General features: G+C 35.2%; 1 protein-coding gene across 4 annotated transcripts; it reads right to left on the reverse strand.

Moving 5' to 3' along the window:
- Window positions 1-3,483: 3,483 nt before the first annotated feature.
- On the reverse strand, window positions 3,484-25,230 carry LOC128242868 (serine/threonine-protein phosphatase 4 regulatory subunit 1-like). 4 transcript variants are annotated; one of them, XM_052960266.1, is made up of 21 exons: window positions 25,185-25,230; window positions 25,061-25,105; window positions 24,022-24,133; window positions 23,228-23,334; window positions 21,952-22,094; window positions 21,090-21,150; window positions 20,625-20,710; window positions 18,590-18,694; window positions 17,308-17,373; window positions 16,278-16,436; window positions 15,956-16,026; window positions 14,796-15,670; window positions 13,033-13,202; window positions 11,616-11,801; window positions 11,359-11,520; window positions 10,856-10,956; window positions 10,183-10,303; window positions 9,150-9,265; window positions 8,531-8,691; window positions 7,793-7,962; window positions 3,484-5,899 (listed from the first exon to the last, which is right to left on the reverse strand). In XM_052960266.1, exons 1-21 carry the CDS (start codon window positions 25,189-25,191, stop codon window positions 5,885-5,887), a joined length of 3,039 nt encoding a protein of 1,012 aa, XP_052816226.1. In that variant the 5' UTR covers window positions 25,192-25,230; the 3' UTR covers window positions 3,484-5,884. The 4 variants fall into 4 exon arrangements, with proteins under 4 accessions (XP_052816226.1, XP_052816225.1, XP_052816224.1 ...); XM_052960265.1 differs by having other exon boundaries at window positions 13,033-13,145; window positions 15,899-16,026; XM_052960264.1 differs by having other exon boundaries at window positions 7,799-7,962; window positions 15,899-16,026.
- Window positions 25,231-26,413: the final 1,183 nt, after the last annotated feature.

Raw genomic sequence — 26,413 nt, forward strand, 5'->3', positions numbered from 1 at the left:
GCTCGCATTGGTGAGAAGCGAGTGCGCTCACCACTGCGCTTACTGGACAACCCTGGTCGCCTTGGTGAGAAGCGACTGCGCTAACGACTGTGCTTACCGGACAACTCGGGTCGCCGTAAAAAGAAGCGAGTTACTACTGCCCTAACCGAACATCCAGGTCGCCTTGGTGAGGAGCACTTACCACTGAGCTTACCGGACAACCCGACAGGGTCGCCTGGGTGAGAAATTAGTGCGCTCACCACTACGCTTACCGGACAACCTAAATCGTGCAGATCCGGATCATTCTTACAGGAGCAAATGTGGAAAGACGGCAAACTTTATGTTTGCATCCGACATTTGATTTGCCATGTTTAATTGTTTCAACTTGATCAATTTGATTGTGCATATCGTCATGATATGTTAGACCGAAATTAAGTTGCTTTGTCAAATGTACTACCTTAATAATAATAATAATAATAATAATAATAATAATAATAATAATAATAATAATAATAATAATAATAATAAAAAGCAAAATAGCATAAAAGCATTGGAGTAATAAGATACAAGCTCTATGAGTAATTCGTATCATCATGAACAGTTTCGTATCATTATTAACAGTGTATAAGACAAATAACCTTCAGCAAATGATGCGTACTTCTTGTCGGTATTATCATAAAAATCGGCATTTTTTCGCCGCGAGACGCCGTTGTGTTACTCAATATCTGTCAAGGAAACTGATGGGTAAAATGCTTAAGACTTTACGAGTTTTGATATTAATTTCAACTGGTTTTCATTCCTCTGGCATGGTACTCGCTGCAGGGAACCAATTACATTAGCACGTGCTGCACGTTACACTGCAAATCAAATAGAGCGCCCGTATAATTTCCTGAGAAACAAGACCGAGAAGATGTGTATACAAAGCAGAAGTTTGATAAACGTCTGTTATTTATAGTTAAATTAAAATAATTTACATGACAATTTGTCCCCTAAAGAGTGTGAAAAAATTTAGACTTAACAGTGAGATGCTTGGAGGGAAACCCAATCTGGCAAATTCTGTAAATATTATAAAGATCGAAATACGAGTGGTGCATTACATTTTGCAAGTCAGAATAGTATCGCGTCAAAATAATACCAGGTTAAGAATTTGAAATTTGAGGAAGTCATTCGGTTTGTTCTTTATTTACTAAAACCCGTATAAGATCAAAAGCGGATATCAGATATATTTTAACTTAATTTAATTTTTCTAAGCAAACGTGTCAGGAGTCAAAGGATTTGGACAAGGAATAATTCCAAAACAAGATGACAAACGATTCAGACAATTGTGCAAATTCGTGGCCAACGCGGCATATAGTGCCGTGTAGTATACTGACTGATACATCCATGGAAGAAGCATTTTGACTCAAAACAAAAAATAAGCATCCCGTGAGGTAACGGTAAAGTTTTCCCACGCTGGAACAAATCTTTGTGGAGTCACGTGATCCATCAGAGGTGTACGACTTGGCTTTTATCGCGTATTCCTCCGCGTTACAACCTGTTTCCATCGAGATCTATCGGATCGCGTTCTCAAATTCTCAATTCTGATTTATATCAACTTCAAAGTAATATAAAAGAGCATCCGAAGAATGCATCAACTACAGTTGTAGTAAAATTCCTTTACGAATAATAGCCTTTTTGTCGTTCGTCTACCAAATACACTGCAGGAAATCGGCGTCGCAAGAGCGAAAACGTCAAACAGTCGACTCGCAAAATATAAACATTGCTTGAAACACGTTTGTAGTGGCAGACAAATTGGAACTTCATTTATTTTAGTACCGTCTGTAAACAGTTATTACGCTTGATCATTTGATAGTAAAGAAAAGCTGGAGCTGTCACAGGAGTGACGCATACCCCCGATTGCCGCCTGGACACAGGAATGGCTAAATATTTCTTTGAAAAGAGGCACATAAGAGTTTATTGCACACTGGATATCCACTTATCAAGCTAAACGAATGTGTGTTTTTTTTAATTAAACGCCATTGAGTCATTAAGAAGTAATGCTGTAAACGAGAAAACGTAACAAATGGCAACAATTTGTGGCTGAGATAGAGTTATGGTTCTTGTACACTGCACGTCCTCTCATTGAGTTAGCTACTGAAAAAGAAGAAAAATACTTCTGGTTGGATTCGAACCGCTATCTTGAACCACTCAAAATATTCGTAGTCCTGTGCTAAAGCATTGAAATTAAACAATTTCATGTTTAGGTTGTCATTTTCATTTTTGGGGTGTGCTACCTTAATAAACTTGATAGGATTATGGTTCTTGTACACTGCACCTTCTCCCATTGCCATCTATCTATATACCAAGTTTTATTTCAATCCCATCAATAGTTTTGAAGTTATGCTCTGGGCAAGAATATATAACAAAGGACAATTACTCTGTAAAACGCCGAAATAAAGTTATTTTTGTGTTCAACACTGCCCTTCCCCTCGTTTTGCTTTACCATTGTATTAAGAATTATTAAATTCCATCCAGTAGTTTTCAAGTAATGCTCCAGACAGGGAAAAGAAGCAAAGTGAAAAAAACTCAGTAATTAGCTAAAACAGAGTTATGGTTTTTGTACACTGCACTTCCTCTCATTATGTTCTATCGTCGTATGAAGTTTGAATTAGGTTAAATTCCGTCCAGTAGTTTTCAAGTTATCATTCGGACAAGGAAAAATGCAACGAGCTGTGACTGACCGATTACGGGGGAGGAGGGGGCAGCTCGTGAATAATTGTTGTGCTATGATGTTTTACAACGTGTCCCTGAATGCTGAAAGATTACCTAGAAAAAAAACTCAATTAAAAAGACTAAACAAGAGTCTGAAGGGAACCTGATGCGAGTGATTTAACAGTGATCGTATTGAGCACGAGTCATGTTGGCCCGATTCAAAAATGTATTGATAGTTTTATTTCCTCGAGGCCCTTCTATCAGTTTTATTTCCTCGAGGCCCTTCTATCAGTTTTATTTCCTCGAGGCCCTTCTATCAGTTTTATTTCCTCGAGGCCCTTCTATCATTACTATAAGATACTTTCTTAAAATCAATAAACACGGCCATGAACGATACTGGGGGCGATATAAGAATATTAAAAAAATACGGCCATGAGCGAGTATTATCAATAATGGCCATGAACGCTACTCGAGCGATGAACGAGTATTGTAAATAATAGCCATGAACGCTACTAGTGATGAACAATTATAAATAATCACGGCCATGAACGGTACTGGTAACGATGAAAGAACATTAAAAATTACGGCCATGAACGAGTATTATCAATAATGGCCATGAACGCTACTAGAGCGATGAACGATTATAAGTAATCACGGCCATGAACGGCACTGGTAACGATGAAAGAAGAGGATATCATACGAGCATGATGCTACCTGGAGCGATGAACGACTATTCATAATCTGACCATGAACAGATTAACCAGGACACACTTAACTGGCACTATATTAGGATTCAAATAAAATAAACATACCTCCATTCAGTACATTTATTGTTATTCAGATTTTTTCTTGAAAAATTCATTTTTTCAATTACAAGTTTTCCTATATAATCTGATAATAGAATAAAATAAATAGCTATATAACAGCTCTATATTAAAATAACACACCATAAAATTAATTTACAGCACATAAGCAGCATTACAAAATCATCAATTTTATAACGTGTTCGAAATTATATTTTGTCCAATGGGACAACAGTATTTTTCAAATATGCCGTACAATTATTTTGGTAATTCAACAGTCAGCCTTTTAAGATTTTAATCAGGTGAATCGGTAGATTTAAACAGGCGCTGGGTCAGTAGAATATATATAAATTCAAACACTTAGCTGGTTCATATAGAGAAAATATAAATTCAAACACAACCTGTTTCAAAGGTTACAATGTTAGAATGCATTTTAATACCGAATTAAACAGTGATCTAGTGTAGGTCCATTTATTTTGGTAAATGTATTCTAATAACCTTAAATCAAAACATAATGAGTCTATTAACTTTCATCCTTGTCTAACTAAATTGTTTCCGTTAAAAGTAAAATAATCTGGATTTCAATATGAACTTTTATTTTGAACTGTTGATAAACAAGTTAAAACTGACAACCACTCAATACTTCCGCATCTTGGTGAAAAACTGACTTTAGTTCACGTTTATCTGCACACAAACAATTTTATAAATAATATCTTGTTAAAAACAACGATTCTGGCACCAAAAACTGAAAGACATGATCCCTCAATAAACAACTACATACACACATAGAATTATTCCCTTCCATCTAGTTTAAGACTGAATTGATTACAAGGAGAATGAATTGAAATGATTCAAATCATAAAAAAAAAATGCTTTTCAAAAGTCTGCTCAAGTTTAACACGGACCACGGTAAAATCATTATTATAAACAATAGACAAGTTTAGCAAGAGATATCACATGAGTGTATTAGCATATTTCATTAAGTCACACAAACAGTATAATGTCACATAATATCTCTGACATGTGAACACATGCAGATATATGTCACAAAATTCCTTAGGTAACATATACAGGTACATGTCACATAATTCCATAGGCAACAACTAACATACAGGTACATGTCACATAATTCCTTAGGTAACACATACAGGCAAATGTCACATAATTCCTCACGTGAACACATACAGATATATATCACATAATTCCTTAGGTAACACACACAGACAAATGTCACAGGTAAATGTCTCAAAATCAATTAAGTCGCACATTCACGTAAATGTCATAAAACTAAAAATATTCATGAATGCTGAATCAAACTTGAAACAAAGAGGCACAGAGGAGCTTCCACTTAAAAAAAATACAAGAGCATAAACAACAGTCAGTCAGTGGTCCCCCTTGTTTGATACATTGAATCTCGTTGAGCATTTTTATCCTCTGAGGCATCAACAGTGTGTGCATATTATACAAAGCAGTATTAAGTAACTTGCACATGTTAAATAAATATCATTCAGGAATTACATACAAAAGTATCACAGAAAGAGAAAAACACACACTTACCAATAAAATTTTGGCATATTTTGTGTCAACATCAAACTATAAACACATTCAGCGGGAAAGCTTCGGAGAATCAGCCAAATATTTTTTTTAATACTATACAATATTGAACTCTTCGGTTATGACCACCAAGAGACCAGGTTTTTAAACAATGTAATTTAACGGGTAAATTATTTAAATAAAACTGAGTCTGATCTGATTATATCAAAATCATGGTTTTCATTACAACACAAATTATAAAAAAGAAAAGAAAAAAACACTTCCAAAAACCACAATTATGCATTTGCTTATAAATGAAAATCACAGTGACGTATATCAAAGGCAACCATGTAGATTTCTGTCTCATTTTCTCTAGCACTTTATCTTCAGAACAGACATCATTTATGTACTGGTCATAGCAAGATGCTTTTATTAGGTGAGAAAATCACTTCTTTCAGTACATTCAAATTTTATTTAAGACATTCAAAGGAAATTTAGAATCGGATGTTTATTCTACAGCAGGGAGTTTACATACTCTTTTTTCACTTGCATTTCAAGATTAAAATAGCAACAATACACCATTAGTCTTGGACCCAAACACATGATCTGTATTCCATACAGGAGTCCCCATTTATACAGGTCTGGTTAAACCAAGATATAAACCTTATCTACTGAAAGACTAGTTTAAAATTTCTGACTAAGGAATAATGCAAATACCCTTTATTATTGAAAGTTTCAACTATGTAACAGCAATGTCAAATCAATTAAAAATCGTCTTAAGTATTTGGTCCTCATATTCCAGGCAGCCGTTCTTCATTGTTGATTCTAGATATGGTCCAGCCATGTTGCATATATTCATTCTCCTTGTTTTCTGCTCTTTACAATCCAGAAAGCTGAAAAAAAATGTTGCAAATAAGACTTTTGTAACTTTAAAAGCAGACAAGTTCATCTAACAAAATATATTAATTAAGCTATTTTTTCAATGGGGAAACTAAAAAAAAATATCATTTGGAATTGGCACAGTTCAACCCACCCAAACAACAAGTTTAAATTATTGTATTTTTTTTCAATTTATGGCCAAGTTCGAAATTATCTATATTACGATGTTTATGAAACATACGGTTTTTCAAGTATTTCATTTTAAAAAAGAACTGGGAACTCCATATGAAGTTCAACTTCTTAAAAGTGTTGGATTTTTGCTGTCTACTAAATTAGCACCCGCCTGACCACCTGTGGCTGGAGTCTTTGCTTGGGCAGCAACTCGTAGTAACTTAGTGGTCCGACTAGCAGGTGAATTTTGAGGTGGAAATCTGGTTTCTTATGTCCTTTTTATAGACAATAATTTTCACATGAAAGTATACTGAAAGTATACTACATTATGTATTGAAAGAGCCGAACATCAAATTCCGGCATCCGCTTCTGAGCTTTAGGAACATATAGTTCTCCAAAGGTTACAATATTCCATTTATAGAATAGAGCTTTGTGCGAGGTCAGCATATAATGATCAGATGGGAACCAATAATTATAAAGGTAGCAAGGTCATGATTATTTAGTCTCCAATTTGTGTCATTTTTATGCAAATTGAATTCTGTGGATAGGGCCCAGTCTAGTTTATTGAATAAAAGAAATGCACATGGTGAGAATAAGAAAAACATAAAACACCAGTGTGAAGCAATGCTTAAGGGCGAGTTTTTGATCATATTGGACAGTAGATGGATGTTAAGCTGGTGTAAAATGATTCTATACGTAACCATTTGTCTTTTTGAGCATTACCAGTCTACATAACATGCATTATTCAGGCAGGTAAATTGTTAAAGACAGTCAGCCCAATTTGCTGAGTTATTGTGAAAGCAAATTTCGAAGACAGTTTTTGACGTCTTCTGTCATTGTTCTTTCCTTTCAACTTTTGCAATGATTATGTTATCAAATGTACAGTACAAAAGTGTATCACTAATTTGAATTTGGTTAAATTAGTATTCAACAAACACTTGGTTGCTTTAAACAAACAATTTAGAGCATACAAAATGCAAATTACATAAAAATGAGTACATCTTCAACTGTTGCTTTGTTTATTGAATATCTTTGGTCGATACTTCTGTTGGCAAATGATCTTAGCAGTTTTGAGTATTTGATGGCTCATGCAATGAATGATCATGGCTGTACGTCCACCCAAATCCATGTAAACAGACATTTTTCATCAGTGATTTGGCATGAACCTTCACTTGCCACCAGGAACTAACTACTAAATAAATAAGAGGTAGGCTCATGACATAAAGCAAAGTATCCATACATGTACAGTTTGCATTAACCAACCATTTATATACTATGAAATCTTGCTGTTCGAAGCCACTCCTGGGGAAGTACAAATGGATGGCTTTTCCATTGAAAAATAACATTGTGAGCCGGATTCTATTTATTGTTTCAAGTGTATGCTTTGTTAAGCTCATTTGCAAAACATCAGGATTATAGGTGTTCAATTATATGAAATCGGTTTTGTCAAAATTGACAACACCTAAATATATACTTAAATGTTCAATCTTAATACTGTCTCAAGTTTACTTCACTCAAATATAGCAAAATGATAAACAGTGACACAAAGATAATTTCAGTTAACAAGTATAATCTTGATTGAAATGTCTCCATTCCTTGAATATAATTAATCTAGTCTATTATTATTGAACATTACCAAATATTAATAATGGAGTTTATAACAAACAAAATAGAAACTATGTTTAACATGTTTAGCTAGTAGCTATAAGGAAAAGATATAATAAAATGTTACTAACCCATACCTGATAATCACAGAGGCTGTTACCATCATCGGAATACGCAGGTGTTTCCATGTAAGCCTCTGGTGAGCAGTAAAAGCGGACATCTCGGTCTTGGTCAGTCTGAAGCTTGGACACTCCCTCTTCAAGCTCCTGGCCACATGGATGCTCTTCATACTGACTGAACTCTGTAGAATAAGGCATAGATGACAATGTAGGTATAACACTAAAAAGTAGTGTTGGAAATCGGTTCCAATTTTACTATCGATAATTGATTTCACTCAAGTAACCCATTATCGATAGTACAAGCGTTTTTGTTTTTTTTAAATACGAGATAGTACCTGAATTGTAGTTTAATTCATGTACAGTATTAATCATTATATGCATATGCATTGTGTTTATGATTGAAATTATTATGTGTTGTTGTGTAAAAATAGTTCATTTTCATGCTCATTGTGGCTTTCATCAGCCATTTTGTTAAAGATAACATCAGAACACTAACATTTTGTTTTTATTATTATTATTATTATTTATTTTTTTCTCTCGATGATCCATTATAACCAAAAACAATCAGTTTTTGCAGATTTCAGGCCGACCAATCCAGTTTCGATTATTATCGATCATCGGAACATCATTTCTAAAAAGTACCATAATTTAACCTTCTGAGAACAACACAAGAAATTTGAGCATTCCTTTCGAGTCAAAACCCTGCGTTTAAATGTACAAAAGTCCTGATTAGCGACTGAATTCACATACTTTCATTGGCCATGTAGGCGTACATGGTTTTGGCAAGGGTAATGCGGACATTTGGCACTTGATCATTCACCATGTGAAGAAGATGGGGAAGCAACTCTTGGGCGAACTGCTCCGGTGTCAATGACTCTTCCCGAACCATACCCAAACACAGCTGAGTGAATCTGTAAAGACAAGAGATATGCATCTATGACACAAAGTGGATGCTACATTATTTTCAGAGAATTGTTATAACTGTTATAAGAGAAAAACTTATGAACTTTTTAAGCCATTTGAGCCTGTAAATTAACATTTATAGGGAATTTCACAGACTAAAATACACATAAAACAGTTGTTTTAGGACTGGTTCAAGTCTTCATTTTAATAAAAAGGTCCTGTTAGGCTTCAACCACATAAGCTGTTGTTTTTAAATGTGCTTTTTTCTTCTTCTTAACATTCCAAAAATAAAAAGATGACAAGTTGAGACACCAACATTCTTTAATAATTATGTGATAAAAATCACTTTTTGAAATTAAGTAGATTGGTGCTGTGAAGTTTCCAACCCATGATTTTTTATTCCTAGATTTAATCAAATGAACTCGTGAAAGCCAAGTCTGGCTGATTAACAATACAGTTTACTCACATTTGCCTGCGAGCCCACTTGTGGTTGTGGGCAAAGCGGCCAATGAGCTGGTTGATGAGGTACTGCACAAGTCTTTCGTCCCCTTCCATACGCATACGCTTGATCATCACACTAACCTGGGAACAGGTAAGGTATTTAGTATGTGTGTTCACATAAATAATCAGGTGGGAGGGTAAAAAAATGATCACCATCTGATATTGCCAAACGAATAGAGAATGTTTTAAAGAACATTGTTACAATAACAGGGTTTGATTGTAACTTTTTTGACACTCACAATTTTTGCAAGTGCTAAAATTTTTAACTCGCAAAACCAGACACTCACTCATATTTTTTTAAGGCAAACCTTTGTGTTTGCAAGGCAAAAGTATATATAGTATGAAAAACAGTGGTTGAAGGTATAGTGTAATTGTTTTAATGAGAGATCATGTAATTGTACATTAAACAATATTATCATATATGAAACACTGACATTGCGTACTGAGGAAGTCTTGATTAGGCAAGTATTGGTATGTGCGAAATATTTTGAAAACGTTCTTTTCGTCATCTGTGTTGAGGGTCAATATAATGTTCAACTCCCTCTTCCACATCGAAACAGTTTTAACGGACAAATTATTTCATTTTGGCTTCTTTGTTTGGAACTGGTTTATCATTGCCATCAGCTGTCTGCGGTTTTAAAATCAACACGCGTAAAAAAACTTATCTTTTTGCTTTTCATCATTATACAGACTGTGTCTCGATACGATTATCGCTAAATACCACCGGCAAAAATGGAAACGAAAAACCAGTCTACAAAAACATATATATCGAGGATTGCACTTTCTGCAAATTTGAACTTGCAAATTTTTGAGAGTGTCTTTTAATTAAACTCGCATTTTGCGAGTGTGCGAGTGCTAAATTCGAACCCTGAATAATGCATCAAAACTATCAACTAGCAAGTATAATTTGAAGCAGGTTTTTAGCATGGCTTATAAGATCTTAAGTTAGTTTCTGCATTTTATAAATATCCATGGACTGAATAAGATTCTACACTCACCAGGTGGTAGGCGTCTATGCGAACCTCAGCTACTCTGTCCTCTGCCAGTGACAAGGCCATGGGTAACAAGTGGTCGCTAATCTCAGAAGCTGAATATAGCTCTGATATTAACACAAGCTGTCTGAAAGACAAATGCCAATTCTGCAAAACTACACTTTTTAATGTCCTAGTAATAGTATTAATAACCCAGTTCTATACAGATATTCCATGTTTGCTTTATAAAACATCAGTCAGTAGGCCAGAACAACCAACTTTTAAATGATAAAGTGTTAGGTGAGTGTAGCCTTGTGTATGTTTAATTGTGATGCCAGTCTTTGTTGTGTTCAATACAATGTCATCACCCTTTATCACCCTAATCTTTAGGATTTTTTTTATATAATTACCAAAATTCAACACGATCTTCATTTCAATTTACAATGTGTTAATTGTAGGCAAACACTTCTACCCCTCCAGAGGCCAAAACAGTTTAAAACAATAAATGCTTTGGTTTTGTCCTAGTTAGGCAATTTTTTTATAAATTAATTAATAATTTTCCAATAATTGCTTATAAACAATCAAATAATTTAAATGTGCAAACTGGCAAAAAGATACTCTGTGGACATTTTGCTGACAACTTAACAAAGCTTTATACAATTTGCTGCCACCTGAAAGAAAAACTAAGGAGGACACTCACTCAGCCACCTCCTGCCTAAAGCGCCAGTTCCTATTGTTGTCCACGTTCATAAAATCCTGAATCTTGATCAGGTACTGTCTCCGTACATCACGCCGCAAGAGCTGAACAATGACAACGTACAAGTAATGGCATTACATCACAGTTGAGTCACTACCAGTATATATATTCAAATAATTACAAGTTAAAATCCTTTCTGGTCTATTTTGAATCATTTCATCATATTTTACTGCGAACCAGTGCATGCTTCGGCAATAATTACATGAACAAAATGAAAAACACCTGCTTGCATATTTTTAAATAACTTCTTAGTGGTCCAAAGTTTCATATATTGCATAAGCTTTAAAACAAACACAAATATATCTATAAATGCAAGATCCGTCTCATTTCAGACAATACTCTTAACATTTGTAAATGCTTTGATCTAGCAAAAATATGTTTATCTTCAAGAGCTATTACCAGTTGGCTGTACATATTTACTTCAATTTATGCATTGAATCACCTACCCGTAGAAAATCGGCCAGATGTCGCAGGATTCCTATCCGTACTTCATCCAGGTCTTTGAGGAAGCCGTCAAACACAGGAACCAGATCTCGATGTGTGATCTCCTCGCCAAGAATCAGGGCCAGCTCATGGATAGAGAATGCCAGCGTTCGGCGCACTTTCCACTAAAATGTATATTATTTTTTAATTAATTTTTTAAAGACAGTGTTGGCTTTAAAATACACTAAAATAAAAGTACTTTTTTTTTTAAATGTTGTACCTGCATATCTGCAGCCAATGTCTCGTACAAGTTCTTAATGCAGTGCCAGTTCTCCCGTCCGAGTGTGTATGCAACTGCTGGCAAGTTGTATGCACAGTACTTGGTGATTTCTGTGTCCACTGTCTGTGCACGGGATGGGTCAATCATACCCAGGTAGTTCTCCAACAGACTCTGCGGCACTATGTTCTAACAGAAAGTAACTTGTCAGGTGAGTTATTGTAAAATTGTGAAGCAAGTTTCTTGCTTCAGAAACGGAACATGCCCAGAAAAATCTATTTTACCTTAAATCATCTAATCAGATCAACCGTAAAATACAAAACACAAGACAAGCACTCAAATACTCTCAACATGGCAATTCACTTTATCTTTTGGAAAGAAAAAAATGTGTATTTAATTGGTTGAAGGCAATTATCTAATAAATATTGATTTTTGGAAACTGATACTTGAAAAATAGCATTTAATATTAGACATTAAAAAATAATTGTTGAAGGTTATACTGTAGGTTATATCCACAAAAATACTAGGTAATGATTTTCTCTCTCAAATATAATGCATGTAAATATCATTTTCTTGCAAAAAAATGCTATGTCTTACAAAAGCTACTGTATATATATTGTTCATATGAAGCTTTATTGTCAAAAATTAATGGCAGTGTAAAAAAATGATTTTTTTTATATATTTATATTCATCTCTCGACGAAATTTTATTAGGTAGGGTCTGGCAACCCAAAACAAACATTCTTTTTAGACTTAAACCTTAGTTTTATTACTGACCCCCATACCAAAAAACAAGGGAGTCCAAGATAAAATAAGGAGTATCATTTTTCCGTAAGTGTTGGTCCCTGCAAGTCATTGATCAGTGAATGCATGAAAAATTCTTTTAAAACACAATTTGTAGGCATTTTGCACTGTTATAACAATCTATTAAATTATTGGTTATGACCTGCCATTATTTGTCTAACTGACCTCTAACATTTTTAGGCACCTTTATCTCATCTTGTTTCTGTTTTCAAGACAGAAGGAATCAATACAAAAATACACCTCTACATGTTACTATTGAGGATGGGACACAGGTCTTGCACACAACACATCCTCCTTATGTACTGAACAAATTTATGTAACTAGTTAGTAGTAAGTTCAAAACCCACTTGGCAAGACAAAGTTATGCCTTGACACAGAAATGAGAAAGGATGGATGCAGAGTGCAATTTAATATGCCAATTTTGGGGCCATAAAAACAAACCACCTTTCTATTGCATTTAAAATCTGATCAGAATGCCAGTGTGCTCACACAACCTTTTCTATGTATTGTATATGAAATCACTAAACAATGCCAGTGTGCATGGATTATTGTTTTTACCTATTGTATTTAAAATCTCAAGAACATGTCATGTCTAGTTAACACACAATCTTTTCTACCTGTTGCTGCGCTAAAGTAGCATCATCGAGCAGAACATCCCTGAGACTAGATGGGGACATGGCGGAAAAATCACTGTCCATGTACGTGAAGGTGTGTTCCCCACAGCCCAAATCTGCAAGAGGCAATAGGGACAGCAGGAGATTACTGTCTATATGGCCAATGTTAAAATCTGGAATAAACAAACCAAGGGGAGATGGTTAGTAGAGTATCCACACAAAATCGACGTGAGAGTTCAGAGTTACATGACATCACAGTTATATCGAGTTAATAAACACACATTCAATCAGAGACATTTAGTTACATTGATATTAAGAATTAAGATAAAATGTCTAATTAATGTTAGTTAAGTCACATCAATTTAATAGTAGTGTTCATAGGACTGTTAATTAGCTAGGTAATATTAGAAAAAGTATTAGCTATCTGTTTACAAAATGATGAAGAACTAAGTGATTTATAAATAATAAACAGATAAATGGACAGTAGAAAGAAGTTCTAATGGTTATTATGGTTATGATCTAGCATACTTATATGTTTAGCTTTAAATAAAAAGGTTAAGAGGTTCAACCTTAAACAAAGAACACATAAACAGCAAACAAAGAGAAAGCAAAGGATAATTCCTCACCAATATTAGCATTATGTACAGACATAAAGGAGTCAACAGAAATACATGTAGATAACACCTTTTGTGTTTCTGGTCATATGTCAAGTTTTTTGTTTAATAGGTAAGTGAAATATTTTCTTCTTTTTTTGTCAATTTTATTTCTTTTGTTTGAAAGTCATGGAACATATTCTGTGAACATGCCCTGTAACATCACAAAATACTCTTCATAGGAATATTTATAGAAAACACTCGTTGAAGTGCAAATTTTTGTGAGAAACTTTTTTTGATGTGAAAATATGTAGGGAGTTTCTGGACAAATTTGGCTTAATTCCAAATGTCGAAACATCGCAATACAAATATGAGAACCCCCAAAACTTGGGTACAGAAAATGTATTTGGTGAAATCTTAAAATCAAAACTCCTCTCTTTTATTTCTATTTTCTGTCTACTTTCAATAGCATTCTTTTCATTTCTACGCAAAATTGGACGAATTTCCAATTTTGATCAAAATGACCCACATTTCACAATCAGAAACAATCGTTTACAAAACAGTGAGAGAAAAAACTTTAACACTGGGAACAAACCTGGTTGAAGTCTTCAACTAAATCTCTGTCTTTTTATAGCAGAATTGTTAATTTGAAGAAAAATGGGAATTTGCAATTTAAGTCAAAACAAAGCATTTTCATTCACTATCTAAAAGGTGCTGAGGGCGTAACAGTAAGTCATCTCAACAACTACAAAGACTTTAAACTGACAAAATTCTATGAAAAAGTGCTCATAAAATCTTTATAAGTGATGCTATTCAAGTCTTCCCCGTAGTTGATAAAAATGAGAAGAGCTTGGTAAAAATATATCATGCAAATGCTGAAACAAAGCAACCGACTGATTATGTCATGAATAAGAAAACAACACATTTCTGAATAAAGTCATTCAAATTATACTTCTACACTACTCACAGTTACATAATGGAATTCAATGGCAAGATTGCATACAGAAAAAAGTTACTTTCAACATAAATGTGTCATATTCCTATCGGCCACAAAAACATGCAATAGATAACAAGCAAAAACTTCTGAATAGTTCTTAAGATAACAACAAAAAACAGCCAACTGTAAAAACATGGTATAAATGAGAGTAAAATTTACATGTTGAAGTGCCGTACCTTGTATGACTCCATCAATCACTGGCATGGTTGTTTCCATCCCTCCTTCGGGCATAATCGGAGCTATATTGGACAGATCAATCTCATTTGATTCCGGGGAGGAATGTTCAATCACAGATGTGGCTTGGTTATCACAGACACTTAAGTCATCCAGGGTATTTGACAGCGCCGCACACAAGTCAGCATGTTGTTCATTGTCATCAGCGAAATATCTCCGAGCTTGCAGCTCTTCATCTGTACTGGATTCTTGAAGTATATCTAAGCCTAATTCTACAGCAGGTATTGGTGTACGCCAGTAATTAAAGGAATCAAAGTCACTAGTACTGTCAACCTGTATATTTACATTTTGAGTTTCTAATGTTCTTTCAACATTATTTTCATTACTTTCTGATTGTTCTGGACTCGTTTTAACTACATCAGTTGATGATTCTTCTACATCAACATTAATATCTTTTTGGTGATTATCATTATTACAGTTAGAATTATTTTGAGCACTGTCATCTGTACCAGATATACTTTTGTCTTCATTTGGTTCATCTTCTTTAACTGTTTCTTTAGGTTCATTATTAAAATAAAACTCGGCTCTTTTCTCTTCCGTTGACTGGTTATCGTCTCGCTGGACCATTCCAGTCTCGGACTGGTTACTGCCTTGTTCCTCAGATATGTCCATAAAACTAGTTAGTGGACCACTTTCACCAGATTGGTCTTCAGCGTTGTTCTCTGATGTGCTGTCATTGTCGACCGCAGAGAGGTTAGCAGTGATATCACAGCTGGACTGGTTCCCCTCTGACACTGTGGCAGGAATGAGATCAGGCAGGGTTTTGGTATCACAGTCTATAATCTCAGAGACCACAGTTTCCTCATCCTCATTTCCTCTGAAATTTCACATTTAATGTTCAACGCTTTTTCAACAAACAACCATTTACACAATCACTACAATTTTGTAAATTCTGTTCAAAGATTTATATAGGTAGCAATTCTCAAAATGCATATGCTCAAATTGATCATGACAACACAAGATGCAAGAGTTTAGACTCATAATTAAAATCTGCATGAAAGTTTGATAGGATACTGAGAAATCAGTATCAAGTAATGATAATAACCTGTTTAACATTTTCTCAGTTGGTTTGAAAACTAATGTTCCATCTTCTTCAACATACATTCCAGTGCTATCTGAGTCAGCAAATGTCGAAATGAAAGGCCCCAGCTGCTGAAACGCAGCCATTCGTACCTACAAAAATAAAAACAACTGAACTGCAAGCAGGTTAAACCTCATCAATTTTTTTTTGTCTTACTTAGTGATCATCACAATAAAAACAACTTCAATCAAACCCAGAATAGTTGGCGAATGGTCAATTGCTTTAATATAGACCAATGCCACAGTAGTTCTGGTGACTTGAATATCAGACATCATACAACTTCTGAAGAAAGAGAACTTAAAAAGACTTAAGCCAACAACATCTCATGATCTGTGAGACTTACCCATCTGGACTGATCACAGAGAAGACTAACAAAAAGATGTGCCAGTTCCGCTTTCCGCACATCAGATGAACATGTACACGAGACAGTCATGAAACATTCCGCACATGCTTTCCTCACACCCCACACACCATCTTCACACAAGTAGAAGAACTTTGGCAACTGCAAGAGAATATCTTCACTCTGTGAAATCTGAATGCTATATAAGTAAAATAAAATAAAAATATATATCAATATTTAAGGTTTCAACACACAAACCAGATTTTTTTAACCAAATGAACGCAAGAATATTAATTGCTCAAGCAGAAGTTCAAATGTAAATTATATATCAGAATATTAACACCTCAACTTCCATTCCTTAAATGAACTGTCTTTCAGCAATCGATGAACGCAACATCTTCGGATATGTTCGGATCACAATTCATCGCATAACAATATACATGAAAACTATTGATCTCATTATTGTTTGTATTGTGTCAGCAGGTCCCGTAAAATACAAATCAACATTTTAGAAAGTGCTAGGTTATTATATTTTGAATGTTTTGTTGCCAAGTGTTTCAATTTTACGTTTAAAAGTAATTTCAAGTGGTTGATCTTTTCCCGCGTTATGGTGACGTCATTTGAAAAAAATGTTTCCGGTAACAGTCGAGTCGTCCTATTTACAGAATGGGTAAGAAATGATTACTAAAAGGTAATCCAAAATGAAATGAAGCATTTTTTTAACGTTTCTTGAATAAAATAATGAACATTTGGTGTAAATATATATAATGTCATTATCTGGGATACGAACACAATTATGCTGGTCAAAGTACGCGTGGAGTCCTTTGGACTCCACACACTTAGACCAGCCCAATTGCGTTCATACCCTGATAATGACATCAACCCCGCAATTCATTCCTTAAATATCTTAAACTACTAGTGGTTCTTTAACAAAGATACGCCATTTTTTCAGACATCAAAACATATACCAATACTGGTTTTTAAAGTGCATTTAGAATATTCCACGACAAAACTTCGATCCCTTTCAACTCACCAATTTCTTTTCTGTACTATGCTGACTGACTACAGAACAGAAGTCTCCAAAATTAGCTGCGCAGACCTACATAAGAACAACATCATTCCATTAACAGAAATCAAGTAGACAATATGGATATTCTCAAATGCAGCCCTCGTCATAAATTTAAAACAGCTAGCAATAAACACATGTTGATCAAGGGACATAACTCCCAACAATTTCTTTGGTCAGTTGTGGTACAATGACACTCAGGAGCAGATTATTATGCTGAAAATCATTCTATATTTCATCCAGTATTTTTAACCCATTTTTCTGCAGCAGAAATTAGATATTGTTACCATGGTATTTTTGTTGTTGTTTGATTTACAAGGCTTTTTTAATGGAGATTTTAAACTTTTGGGCGTATATCCTGTGATGTGAACGGGTTCAACAGATTAACAAGTTGTGACTAAAGCTTTGCATGTCAATGATTGACACATAATGGCATCTTTTATTTTCATAAAAACATGAGCTAAAATTGAAAAAAACTAGAAATGTGTCCATAGGACACGGATGCCCCCACTTCGATTTTTTGTCACAGAAAATAAGCCATAATGATTATTCAGGATAATCTGCACATATAGGATAAGTTGAGTTGAGTTGGGTTTTACGGCATCGCAAGACTGTATAGGTTATATGGCGCCATTCAGGCAGGAAAAAACTTGTTGGATCCACATTGGACACATACTTTTCAAGAATTAGATTGGAAACATATATTTTTGAAGTATTTTTGGCAAAAAAGGGCCGTAACTCCTAAATGACTAAAGCGATTTCCATGACTATCGAACTTGATCAAGATATTATGGTCACAAACATGTGTTTAAAGTTTGGTGAAGATTGGACAAACAGTTTTCAAGAATTAGATTGGAAACATATATTTTTGAAGTATTTTTGGCAAAAAAGGGCCGTAACTCCTAAATGACTAAAGCGATTTCCATGACTATCGAACTTGATCAAGATATTATGGTCACAAACATGTGTTTAAAGTTTGGTGAGGATTGGACAAACGGTTTTCAAGAATTAGATTGGAAACAATCTTCGGGACGTACGTACGTACAGACAGACGTACGTACGGACAAGGGCAACCCTATATGCCGCCACTTTGTGGGGGCATAAAAAATTCACAATGCAGCACCAGAAGAGTTAATTAAGCATAAAGATTAAAGACTTAATATAAAAGCAAGTTATCAAAACTAAAGAAAATGTTAAAACATAGACAGGTGTTTATCATCCTCTTTTATGATGCAAATTAGCAACATACCTTTCGAACATGAAACAGCGGATCACAGCACATTTCACAGAACCTGTCCAGGAAAACCCGCTCTGTCATATCCTTGCCCAGCAAGGGAGCCATCTTGCTCATCAACTACAAACACACAACAAAGGCTTCATAGACTCACAAAAAAGGCTTCGATGAAGTATGCATTCAACATTTATTATGATAAGAGTAGGTCCTGAACGGTTATTTTTCATTGAAACATGGCCAAGGTACTTGATCAGTATCTATGTTTCTTTCAAAAATTTGTGTTTATTTTCTGAAGGTAACATATATGGAGAGCCATGTCATCAAAGCTGGCTGTGATATGAATGTATCAACAAATCACAACAACTTTGACTCAACGGCAATGCCATCAAAAAGCTCCAACACATTGAAAAGGTTAGAATTACGTTATCTGCAACCATGTCCAAACAAGCTACGAGTAGTGAAATAAACCTGGTTTGTTCATCCAAAGCCTGACATGTTGTTTTAAAATAGGATACTAATATTTCAGAGGTTGAAACGACAATCGAAAAATACGTGATATTCTTCCATCAATCCTGTGCTTGCTATATCATCATCCTATTTTAGTGTCTGTTGCAGGTAAAGCTCATCAAAGCTGGCTGTGATACGAATATCATTCAGCACATCAAAGCCACTTAGATGGCTCAACTCATCAACTTGATCTTCATCCCTCAGTATCAATTCTGAAAGCATGCCCTTGTAAAAATGAATTCAAGGTTGTAAACAATTGTTTTCCACACTCCATTTTTGGTTCAAGAGTCTGTTTCGATGTACACTTTTATATATAAAACATAACATGAAAGTGTTCCATCTATACAGTTTTCCCACTCCTTTTTGTCATTTCAGAATGTTGTAGTCCAAAAGAGGAAGTTCCAACCAACTATTGCAGTTCTGGCACATGGCAAGGCTCATCAAAGCTGGCTGTGATATGAGGAACAACAGCACACCACACCCACTCTGTGAGCCTCAACACAATGCTTCTTTCACTGTCTTGCAATTTTCAGTATCAGCACCATTTACATCATTCTAAGCATTCACTATTATGTTCTTCTCTTGAATATTTCATCCTGGTTTCTTCACATCCATTTGCAACATATGGTTGAAGCTCTTGTGACCATGATCCTATGTTTGGTGGTTAGCGGTATTGAGAGCTCATCAAAGCTGGCTGTGATATGATTTGTAATCTACATGCCACAGTCACTTTGATGGCTCCAATAACCTCCTCTCTGAGCATGCATTTTCATCAGTTTGCTGTTTCCACTTATTAGTTCATGCAATTAACCTGACAGTTCTTCGAATGTCATGCTATGAAGTCTGGTAAAACACTAGTTGTATGCAAAATCAATGATTTGCATCCACATTCACACTATAACAGTCTTTTACCAATTTCTTTAATTTTGAAATTGTCCCATGTTTTCTCGGTGCAGCACTGGTTGTTTGAGACTTGCCCCTACTGATCCAAGCAGGCTGTGATACAGGCAACAACAATGCATAACAGCCACTGGGACCATAGTGATAGGCCTTTCCTGTCTTTGATCTCTCACAGATATTGCAGCCTAGATTTCTTCCTTAAACTAGCATCTGACATGATTAAAAAGACAAGGTAGCAAGGTGATTGATGTCAACATCTCACTACCCATGTCTTTCAAACCAGATTCAAATTAGGTCCAGTGTTTTCATTTTTCCAGAAAATTTTCTATAGGAATATTGTATAACTTGGAATATATTCATCTTAATACTACAGCTTTATTACTTCATTGAAGTGTTTACCAGTGCAAAAATAAATCATTTGCATGTACATCAATTTCAATAGTCAAATTTGTTTCATTTTTTTTAATCAAATGTTTATTTTAAGAAGGAAAATTCCCTTGGGTTCACTTGCAGTACATTTTGTGTGAGTAAACAAGTTCCAAGAAACATTACAAATAGCATGGAACTCATTCTTTTACCCCTGTCATTTTTCCTACACAGTTAGTTACAAGCCTGTGAGAATGTACAATGTGCGAGTACTTACAGCTACTGCCTCTGTCCGATACTCATCGAGACTGTCCACTCCAGCCAACTCTAGAATCACACTAACCACTTGTTCCTCTATATGATCTGTAGGAACACAGGGGAATGTTACTGCAGGTGAGCAGCTTTTTAAAGCATAAACCACAGTTAATGATTAAATATGTTTATCAATGAAGAAATTAAATATGTTAATTCACAATTTTACAACAAGCGCACTGTACGAATGAAAAATGTAACATATGACAAGATGTCTGGATTATGAGCAAATTATTATTTTTATTCATAGCTTCCATAAAACCCTAAAATGTCATATTTTCTGAATGTTTGTATGTAAAGCCTATATGAATGCAAAAAAATACATTTCACATATTACATTGCTTCTCTCCCCAAACTTTAAAGTCCTTTATTTGCAAAATTTGGCCTATACACACACCTCAGATCTTTTAATGGAAAGCTATTTACTCACCTCTGGTGATTAATTCTTGTTCCAGCAAGACCAACAAGGCTGCCTGGCTAGTTTTACGAACCTGAAAAGCATTTTTGTTCATTACCATTTACAAAACAGAAGCAGGCTAAATAAAAAAATAAATTCTGCCTGGATAATGTCAATGGTCACCAATCTGTGTAAAGAACTGACATGATGTCCAAGTCTCAGGTCAGTTCTCACTTTCAGGTGAAATTTTTAAGACTATAACATCAATACTGAACCACACAATGCTATGACCACACCTCTGCTACTTTCCTTGAAAACAGTATTGATAAGAATTGAAACTAACTTTATATTTGTAACACTTTGCTGGTCGGATTCAAGAACTTAAGCTAGTCATGTTTCATATTTAGTTGCATTTGTTATAAAACAGAAACATTGCATTGATAAGTTTTGTTTATAATACACATAATGATAAATATCTTGCTCTTTTTGTGTGTTTTTTAAAGCGATATATGGGGATTCTTGATCACATTCTAAAGGAAATAATTTTATTTCATTAAAAAATACATATGCAAATCCTGTTTGCCCTGCAGTTAAAATGCTTTCAAGGACCCTCTAAAATGTGGATTTTGTATAGCACAGCTTGGCAAATTGATGCAAGTACTAGTGAGAGAATTCGGGCAATTTCGTCCATAAGTTAAATTTCAATGCCAGTCAGTATTGAAATTACTGATATAGACTGATATAGACATAACAGTACTTGTGTCTGTACTAAGCCTAAGTTATAAGTCATTTTTTTCCATATTGCTCACATCAAGCAAGTTGGAAAATGGTCATATTGAACTATACTTAAAAACCACTGTATGGAATGTGAAAACTTTCCAAAATGAAATGATACCTGGTTATTGGCATCATCTAGATAGCGCACAACCATTGGCAAAATATACACAGAGATGGCATTTTGAAAAATGTCTTCATTGTCGTGACAATAAACAGCTATGTGTGGTATTTGTTCCATCAGCTCTGACCGAACTATTGGATCTGAAATATCAAAACATATCATTTAGAGCATGCACTTGCTCTATCTTCTGCGATACACTGTAACTGTAATCAAGCAGAACTGAAAATGTCTGTCCAGGCTTTTAATATATTTCACATTTTCCAGGCCCATCAGTATTACTACCTGCAGTTTTTCTCATTATTTTATGAAATTTATATAACTTTCTTTATAAAGCTTGATTGTAATCTAATTGTTATCTGTATAACTGAGAAGAAATGTAATAATGTCCATTTGAAGACCCTATGATATAGCCCTCATGGAGATCGAGCCCACAACTATAGCATTAAACAACTCTTACTCCCTTCATCTCATGCTAAATTTGACTGCAAGACTCACACTTCACGGCCTCTAAACACCAGCTCCACCACTTTATGGTGGTGCTAAGAAAAAGAGCTGTCGACATTTACGTGGTGGAGCTGTGCCCTATGTTTACCTGAACAAACGTGAGTATGATTTATATTTTATTTGATAATTTCATTGAACGGACATATTTCGAAAATCGGAGAATGTGGTACCGTGTAAGAACACTTCTACTGTAGCGCAAAACATACTCGATAGCGCCACCACTAGGGCAACAGCGCCACCACTTTTATAAATATGTGCATTTTTCCTATTTAAGAAGTTCTTATTAGTTTTGTTGTGTTCCGGCATAGGTTCTATACATAACAGTTTTGGTTGCATGCGTGAGAATGTTCTTACGGGGTGTGTAAGCACCAATGTGTACTTGCTATGCAATCAGATCTCAAAATTTGCACAAGTCTGATTCGGGAGAAAAGCTCCTGGCACCACAGTTTGCACACTATTGAAACAAAATAGTAACCAGCCTACAGTAGAAGTGTTCTTACACGGTACCACATATTCGAAATATGTCCGTTTAATGAAATTATAAAATATAAGTCGTACTCACGTTTGTTCATGTAAACATAGGGCACAGCTCCACCACGAAAGTGTTGACAGCTCTTTTTCTTTGAACCACCGTTAAGTGGTGGAGCTGGCGTTTAGAGGCCGTGCACTTGGGATAAATGTGAACAAACCCTGCTAATTTATAATAAGTAATGACTTGAAATTCAAAACAAATTGGAACACTTTTTAACAGTAATAGATTTGAGCATACCTGAATCCTCAGAAAGTTTGACCATCGCTGTGAGCACTGCTGTTGTCTGCTCCTCTGAATCCCCAACTGCCCGGAGCGTGTCCAACAATCCCTTCGCCACCATTTGTCTATAATGCGAATTCAGACGCACAAATATTTATCAATGAGACACAGTAACAAACGATGCTTGCAAAATTAAGCATGTGCAAGAGAATAAATGGTTGAAGATGATTTCTTTAAAAATATATATTGTGCGGAATACATTACAACACTATATCAATCTTTTGTCGGCACATAACACAAGATGACGTTTGAACATTGTGGTTGAACCCCTGTAGACAGAAAAGCTGATTTGTCAGGCTTGGAAAATATCAGTTATGTGCCAAGCCTTGAAATTAACCCTGGATGCCTCAGTGAGAATGTAACTAAAGCGTTTTAGCAAAAAGAGTAATGAAAGGGTGCTGCACCATGTCATTTTTGGTAGCACCCTTCTGCCCTAATGGAGACCAGCAGGTACACCTTTCTGCATTTATAATTAAATACTTAAAGTTATCAAAATTTGATTCATAATAGAATGAATATAACTACATACAGACTTTACATAAATTTGCAGTTGAAACCTTATATTACTAAAATGAAACACATTCTTTAATATTTTCTGTCAGTTTTGTATTTTTTAAAATTCTTTCCACTCTTCAAACTATCCCTTCTCGGCTACATCCTGCCATATTTAAAAACAGACTAAATTTGAGAAACTACTCCACCAACCAGACTTCACTGCTAATCACCTGTAACAGTAATGAAACTTATGTTACCTTGTATAAACATTATCGCTTTCCATGTACTTTTCTAGCTTTTGCAATGGTGATAAATTATCGTCCGCACCAAACGGCTCATCACAATCAAGTCCGTCGTCAAGGCCGTACCCTAAATGTACAAAAAGAATGATTTACTCACACAAGCAGATTTATTAAACAGAACTGAAAAGAAACAGCACCATTGCATATCTCATCATCTCAAGTGATTGCATCATTCTGCATGGTATAGTCGCAATATTGTAGAAAAACTGATATTATATAAATATTTACCCAAGTACAAGATCTTAATATTCTTACTTTTAAAACTCCTTTTTTCTAGTCATGAAATGCATAAAGCCATAAATAGTTCCATTCCAAACAAAGGACTTCTTAAAAGGTTTCAATTTTGCTTCCACTCTACATTTTCATTGATCAAATCTAACAGTTAGTAGAACAACCAAAAATAGAATGCAAAAATCAAGACGCATGTAAATGTGGAAAGCCTCAACACAAATGCCTTAAAGACAAGAAGTAAAAAAAAATCAACAACAACATGACCTACTTTCCAAGAATACACACGCTTAGTTATCCTTGGATTAATGCTTACTCACATGTGACTCAAGTTCCAATATTTAATCAATAAAATGAATATAGTAATTGGCGAATGTCGAAGAATAAACTTGATATTAAAGAAAAGGGCCGAAAATCCCTACAACAGTTCGGCGGGAACCCCTTTCCGCTTGGCCCAATCGGTCACGTGACCCATTCTAATATCATGGTTATCGACTTCTGGCTCAACCTTGGCGTCATGTTTGAAATTTCAGAGAATACACACGTGGGTTTTCCATGTTGCAAAAGGCTTACGAGTAAATTTTACATAAACAAAGACAGAGATATGTATGGACAAATATTACGGGCTTATTTCAGTTTAAAAATGCGTCAAATAGCTGTAAAATATGAAAGTATAATGATGTATAGCACGGTGACACACTTTTTTACTTCGCAGCATCTTCGTGGGTGTCATAGGGTCAAATTATAAAATAAGAGTAAAACTTACCGTCTTCTGCGCCATCGTCGCTATCTTGTTGATATAGGTCTATATCTGAAAACACAGAAAAATAATGAATTGTGGTCAAAAAGTGAAATTATACGACGAAATAAATAATGTGAGGTGGACTCACCCGCCATATTGGAAAAGGCCTCGTGGTAGTGATGCAGTTATTTCATTGGCCAGTACCGATAAATTGCTTTAATTTCATTGGTCACGATTATTTTTCACGTTCGGTAAGTTTCGGCTTTTGGCGGGTTCTACCGAACATTAATTTATTCATGGCGACTAAAATATTCGTCCGCATAATTTCATGAATTATAATTTTCTACCGAGTTTTCCCGTGAAATCAATTTTAACAAGTGTCGTTTCGTAATAGATTGATGTTGAGTACGGCATACTGTTATATATTTTCGATTCAGTGGGATCTAAGCATTTCGGTTTCTAATCTTATCCGGCAATTAATTGATTTGGCTTTGATCATTGACATTGTCACAAAGCGTGCCAGATGGTTGTCTGGTTATATTAATGCGTCTAAAAAATAGTTCGTAGAATATAGCATGAAATAACGTTCTGCTATTGTTATGTTTGGGTTTTTAATAACTGTAAGCGCTGTTAACTCCATTTATCCTGTTTAAACTGAAAATGAAGCAATTGAATTAATTTTATTAGAACTTTATAAAGATCAGATATAATTATACAATAACTTAGTTCAGCCAACTGACCCTTTTCCGATACTGTGACACAGTTCCATTCCGCTGTACGACATTGTCAGTCGTGAGAATGCGGAAGTCGGAAGTACAGCACAGAAAATCACCGAATGTTTTTATTATTGCTTGGTGGGGGGGGGGGGGGGGGGGGGGCTGGTTGGACGGTTTCGACGTTCCCCAGTGAGAGTCAGACCCGAATGATCCATGAAAAGATACCATATTTTGTCAAGTTGTTGTTTTTATTGCATGGTAGGTTCACGACCCGGCCGGAGATTTTGACAAATTTACATCAAGGTCGGGATGGGATTTAAACATCTTGAAACATTTACACTCTGTCCAAGTCCCAAGGGTGAAATGAAGCGGACGGGACGGTTCGACATACCCAGTGAGACCACAACCCGGAAAGATACTCAGTGACTGATTATTTTGCATGGTACTCTTACCCTGACCAGACCCCGGGATTTTGACATACTAGTAATTCTGTCTAAAACAGTTATTGTGTGTGCACTCCCACCCCACCACCACTTCGGGGCAGAACATTTATTGAGTTGGTGTATTATAACAAATTATTATAATTCTTCAAATAAAATCCAAGGGATCTACTATATCCCCGATTTGACGACGATTTCGATAAATCTAGCGGGTCCATAAT

The sequence above is a fragment of the Mya arenaria genome, chromosome 8, assembly GCF_026914265.1.
Source record: "Mya arenaria isolate MELC-2E11 chromosome 8, ASM2691426v1".
Taxonomy (NCBI): Eukaryota; Metazoa; Mollusca; class Bivalvia; order Myida; family Myidae; genus Mya; species Mya arenaria.

What these genes read in the sequence shown, in the direction of transcription:
- LOC128242868 (XM_052960263.1), bottom strand. An exon ending in CAAACTTTCTGAGGATTCAG is followed by an intron (nt 22,095 to 23,227) that starts GTATGCTCAAAT and finishes TTGATATTTCAG; the next exon opens with ATCCAATAGTTCGGTCAGAG. An exon ending in AAGTGGGCTCGCAGGCAAAT is followed by an intron (nt 8,692 to 9,149) that starts GTGAGTAAACTG and finishes TTGTCTTTACAG; the next exon opens with ATTCACTCAGCTGTGTTTGG.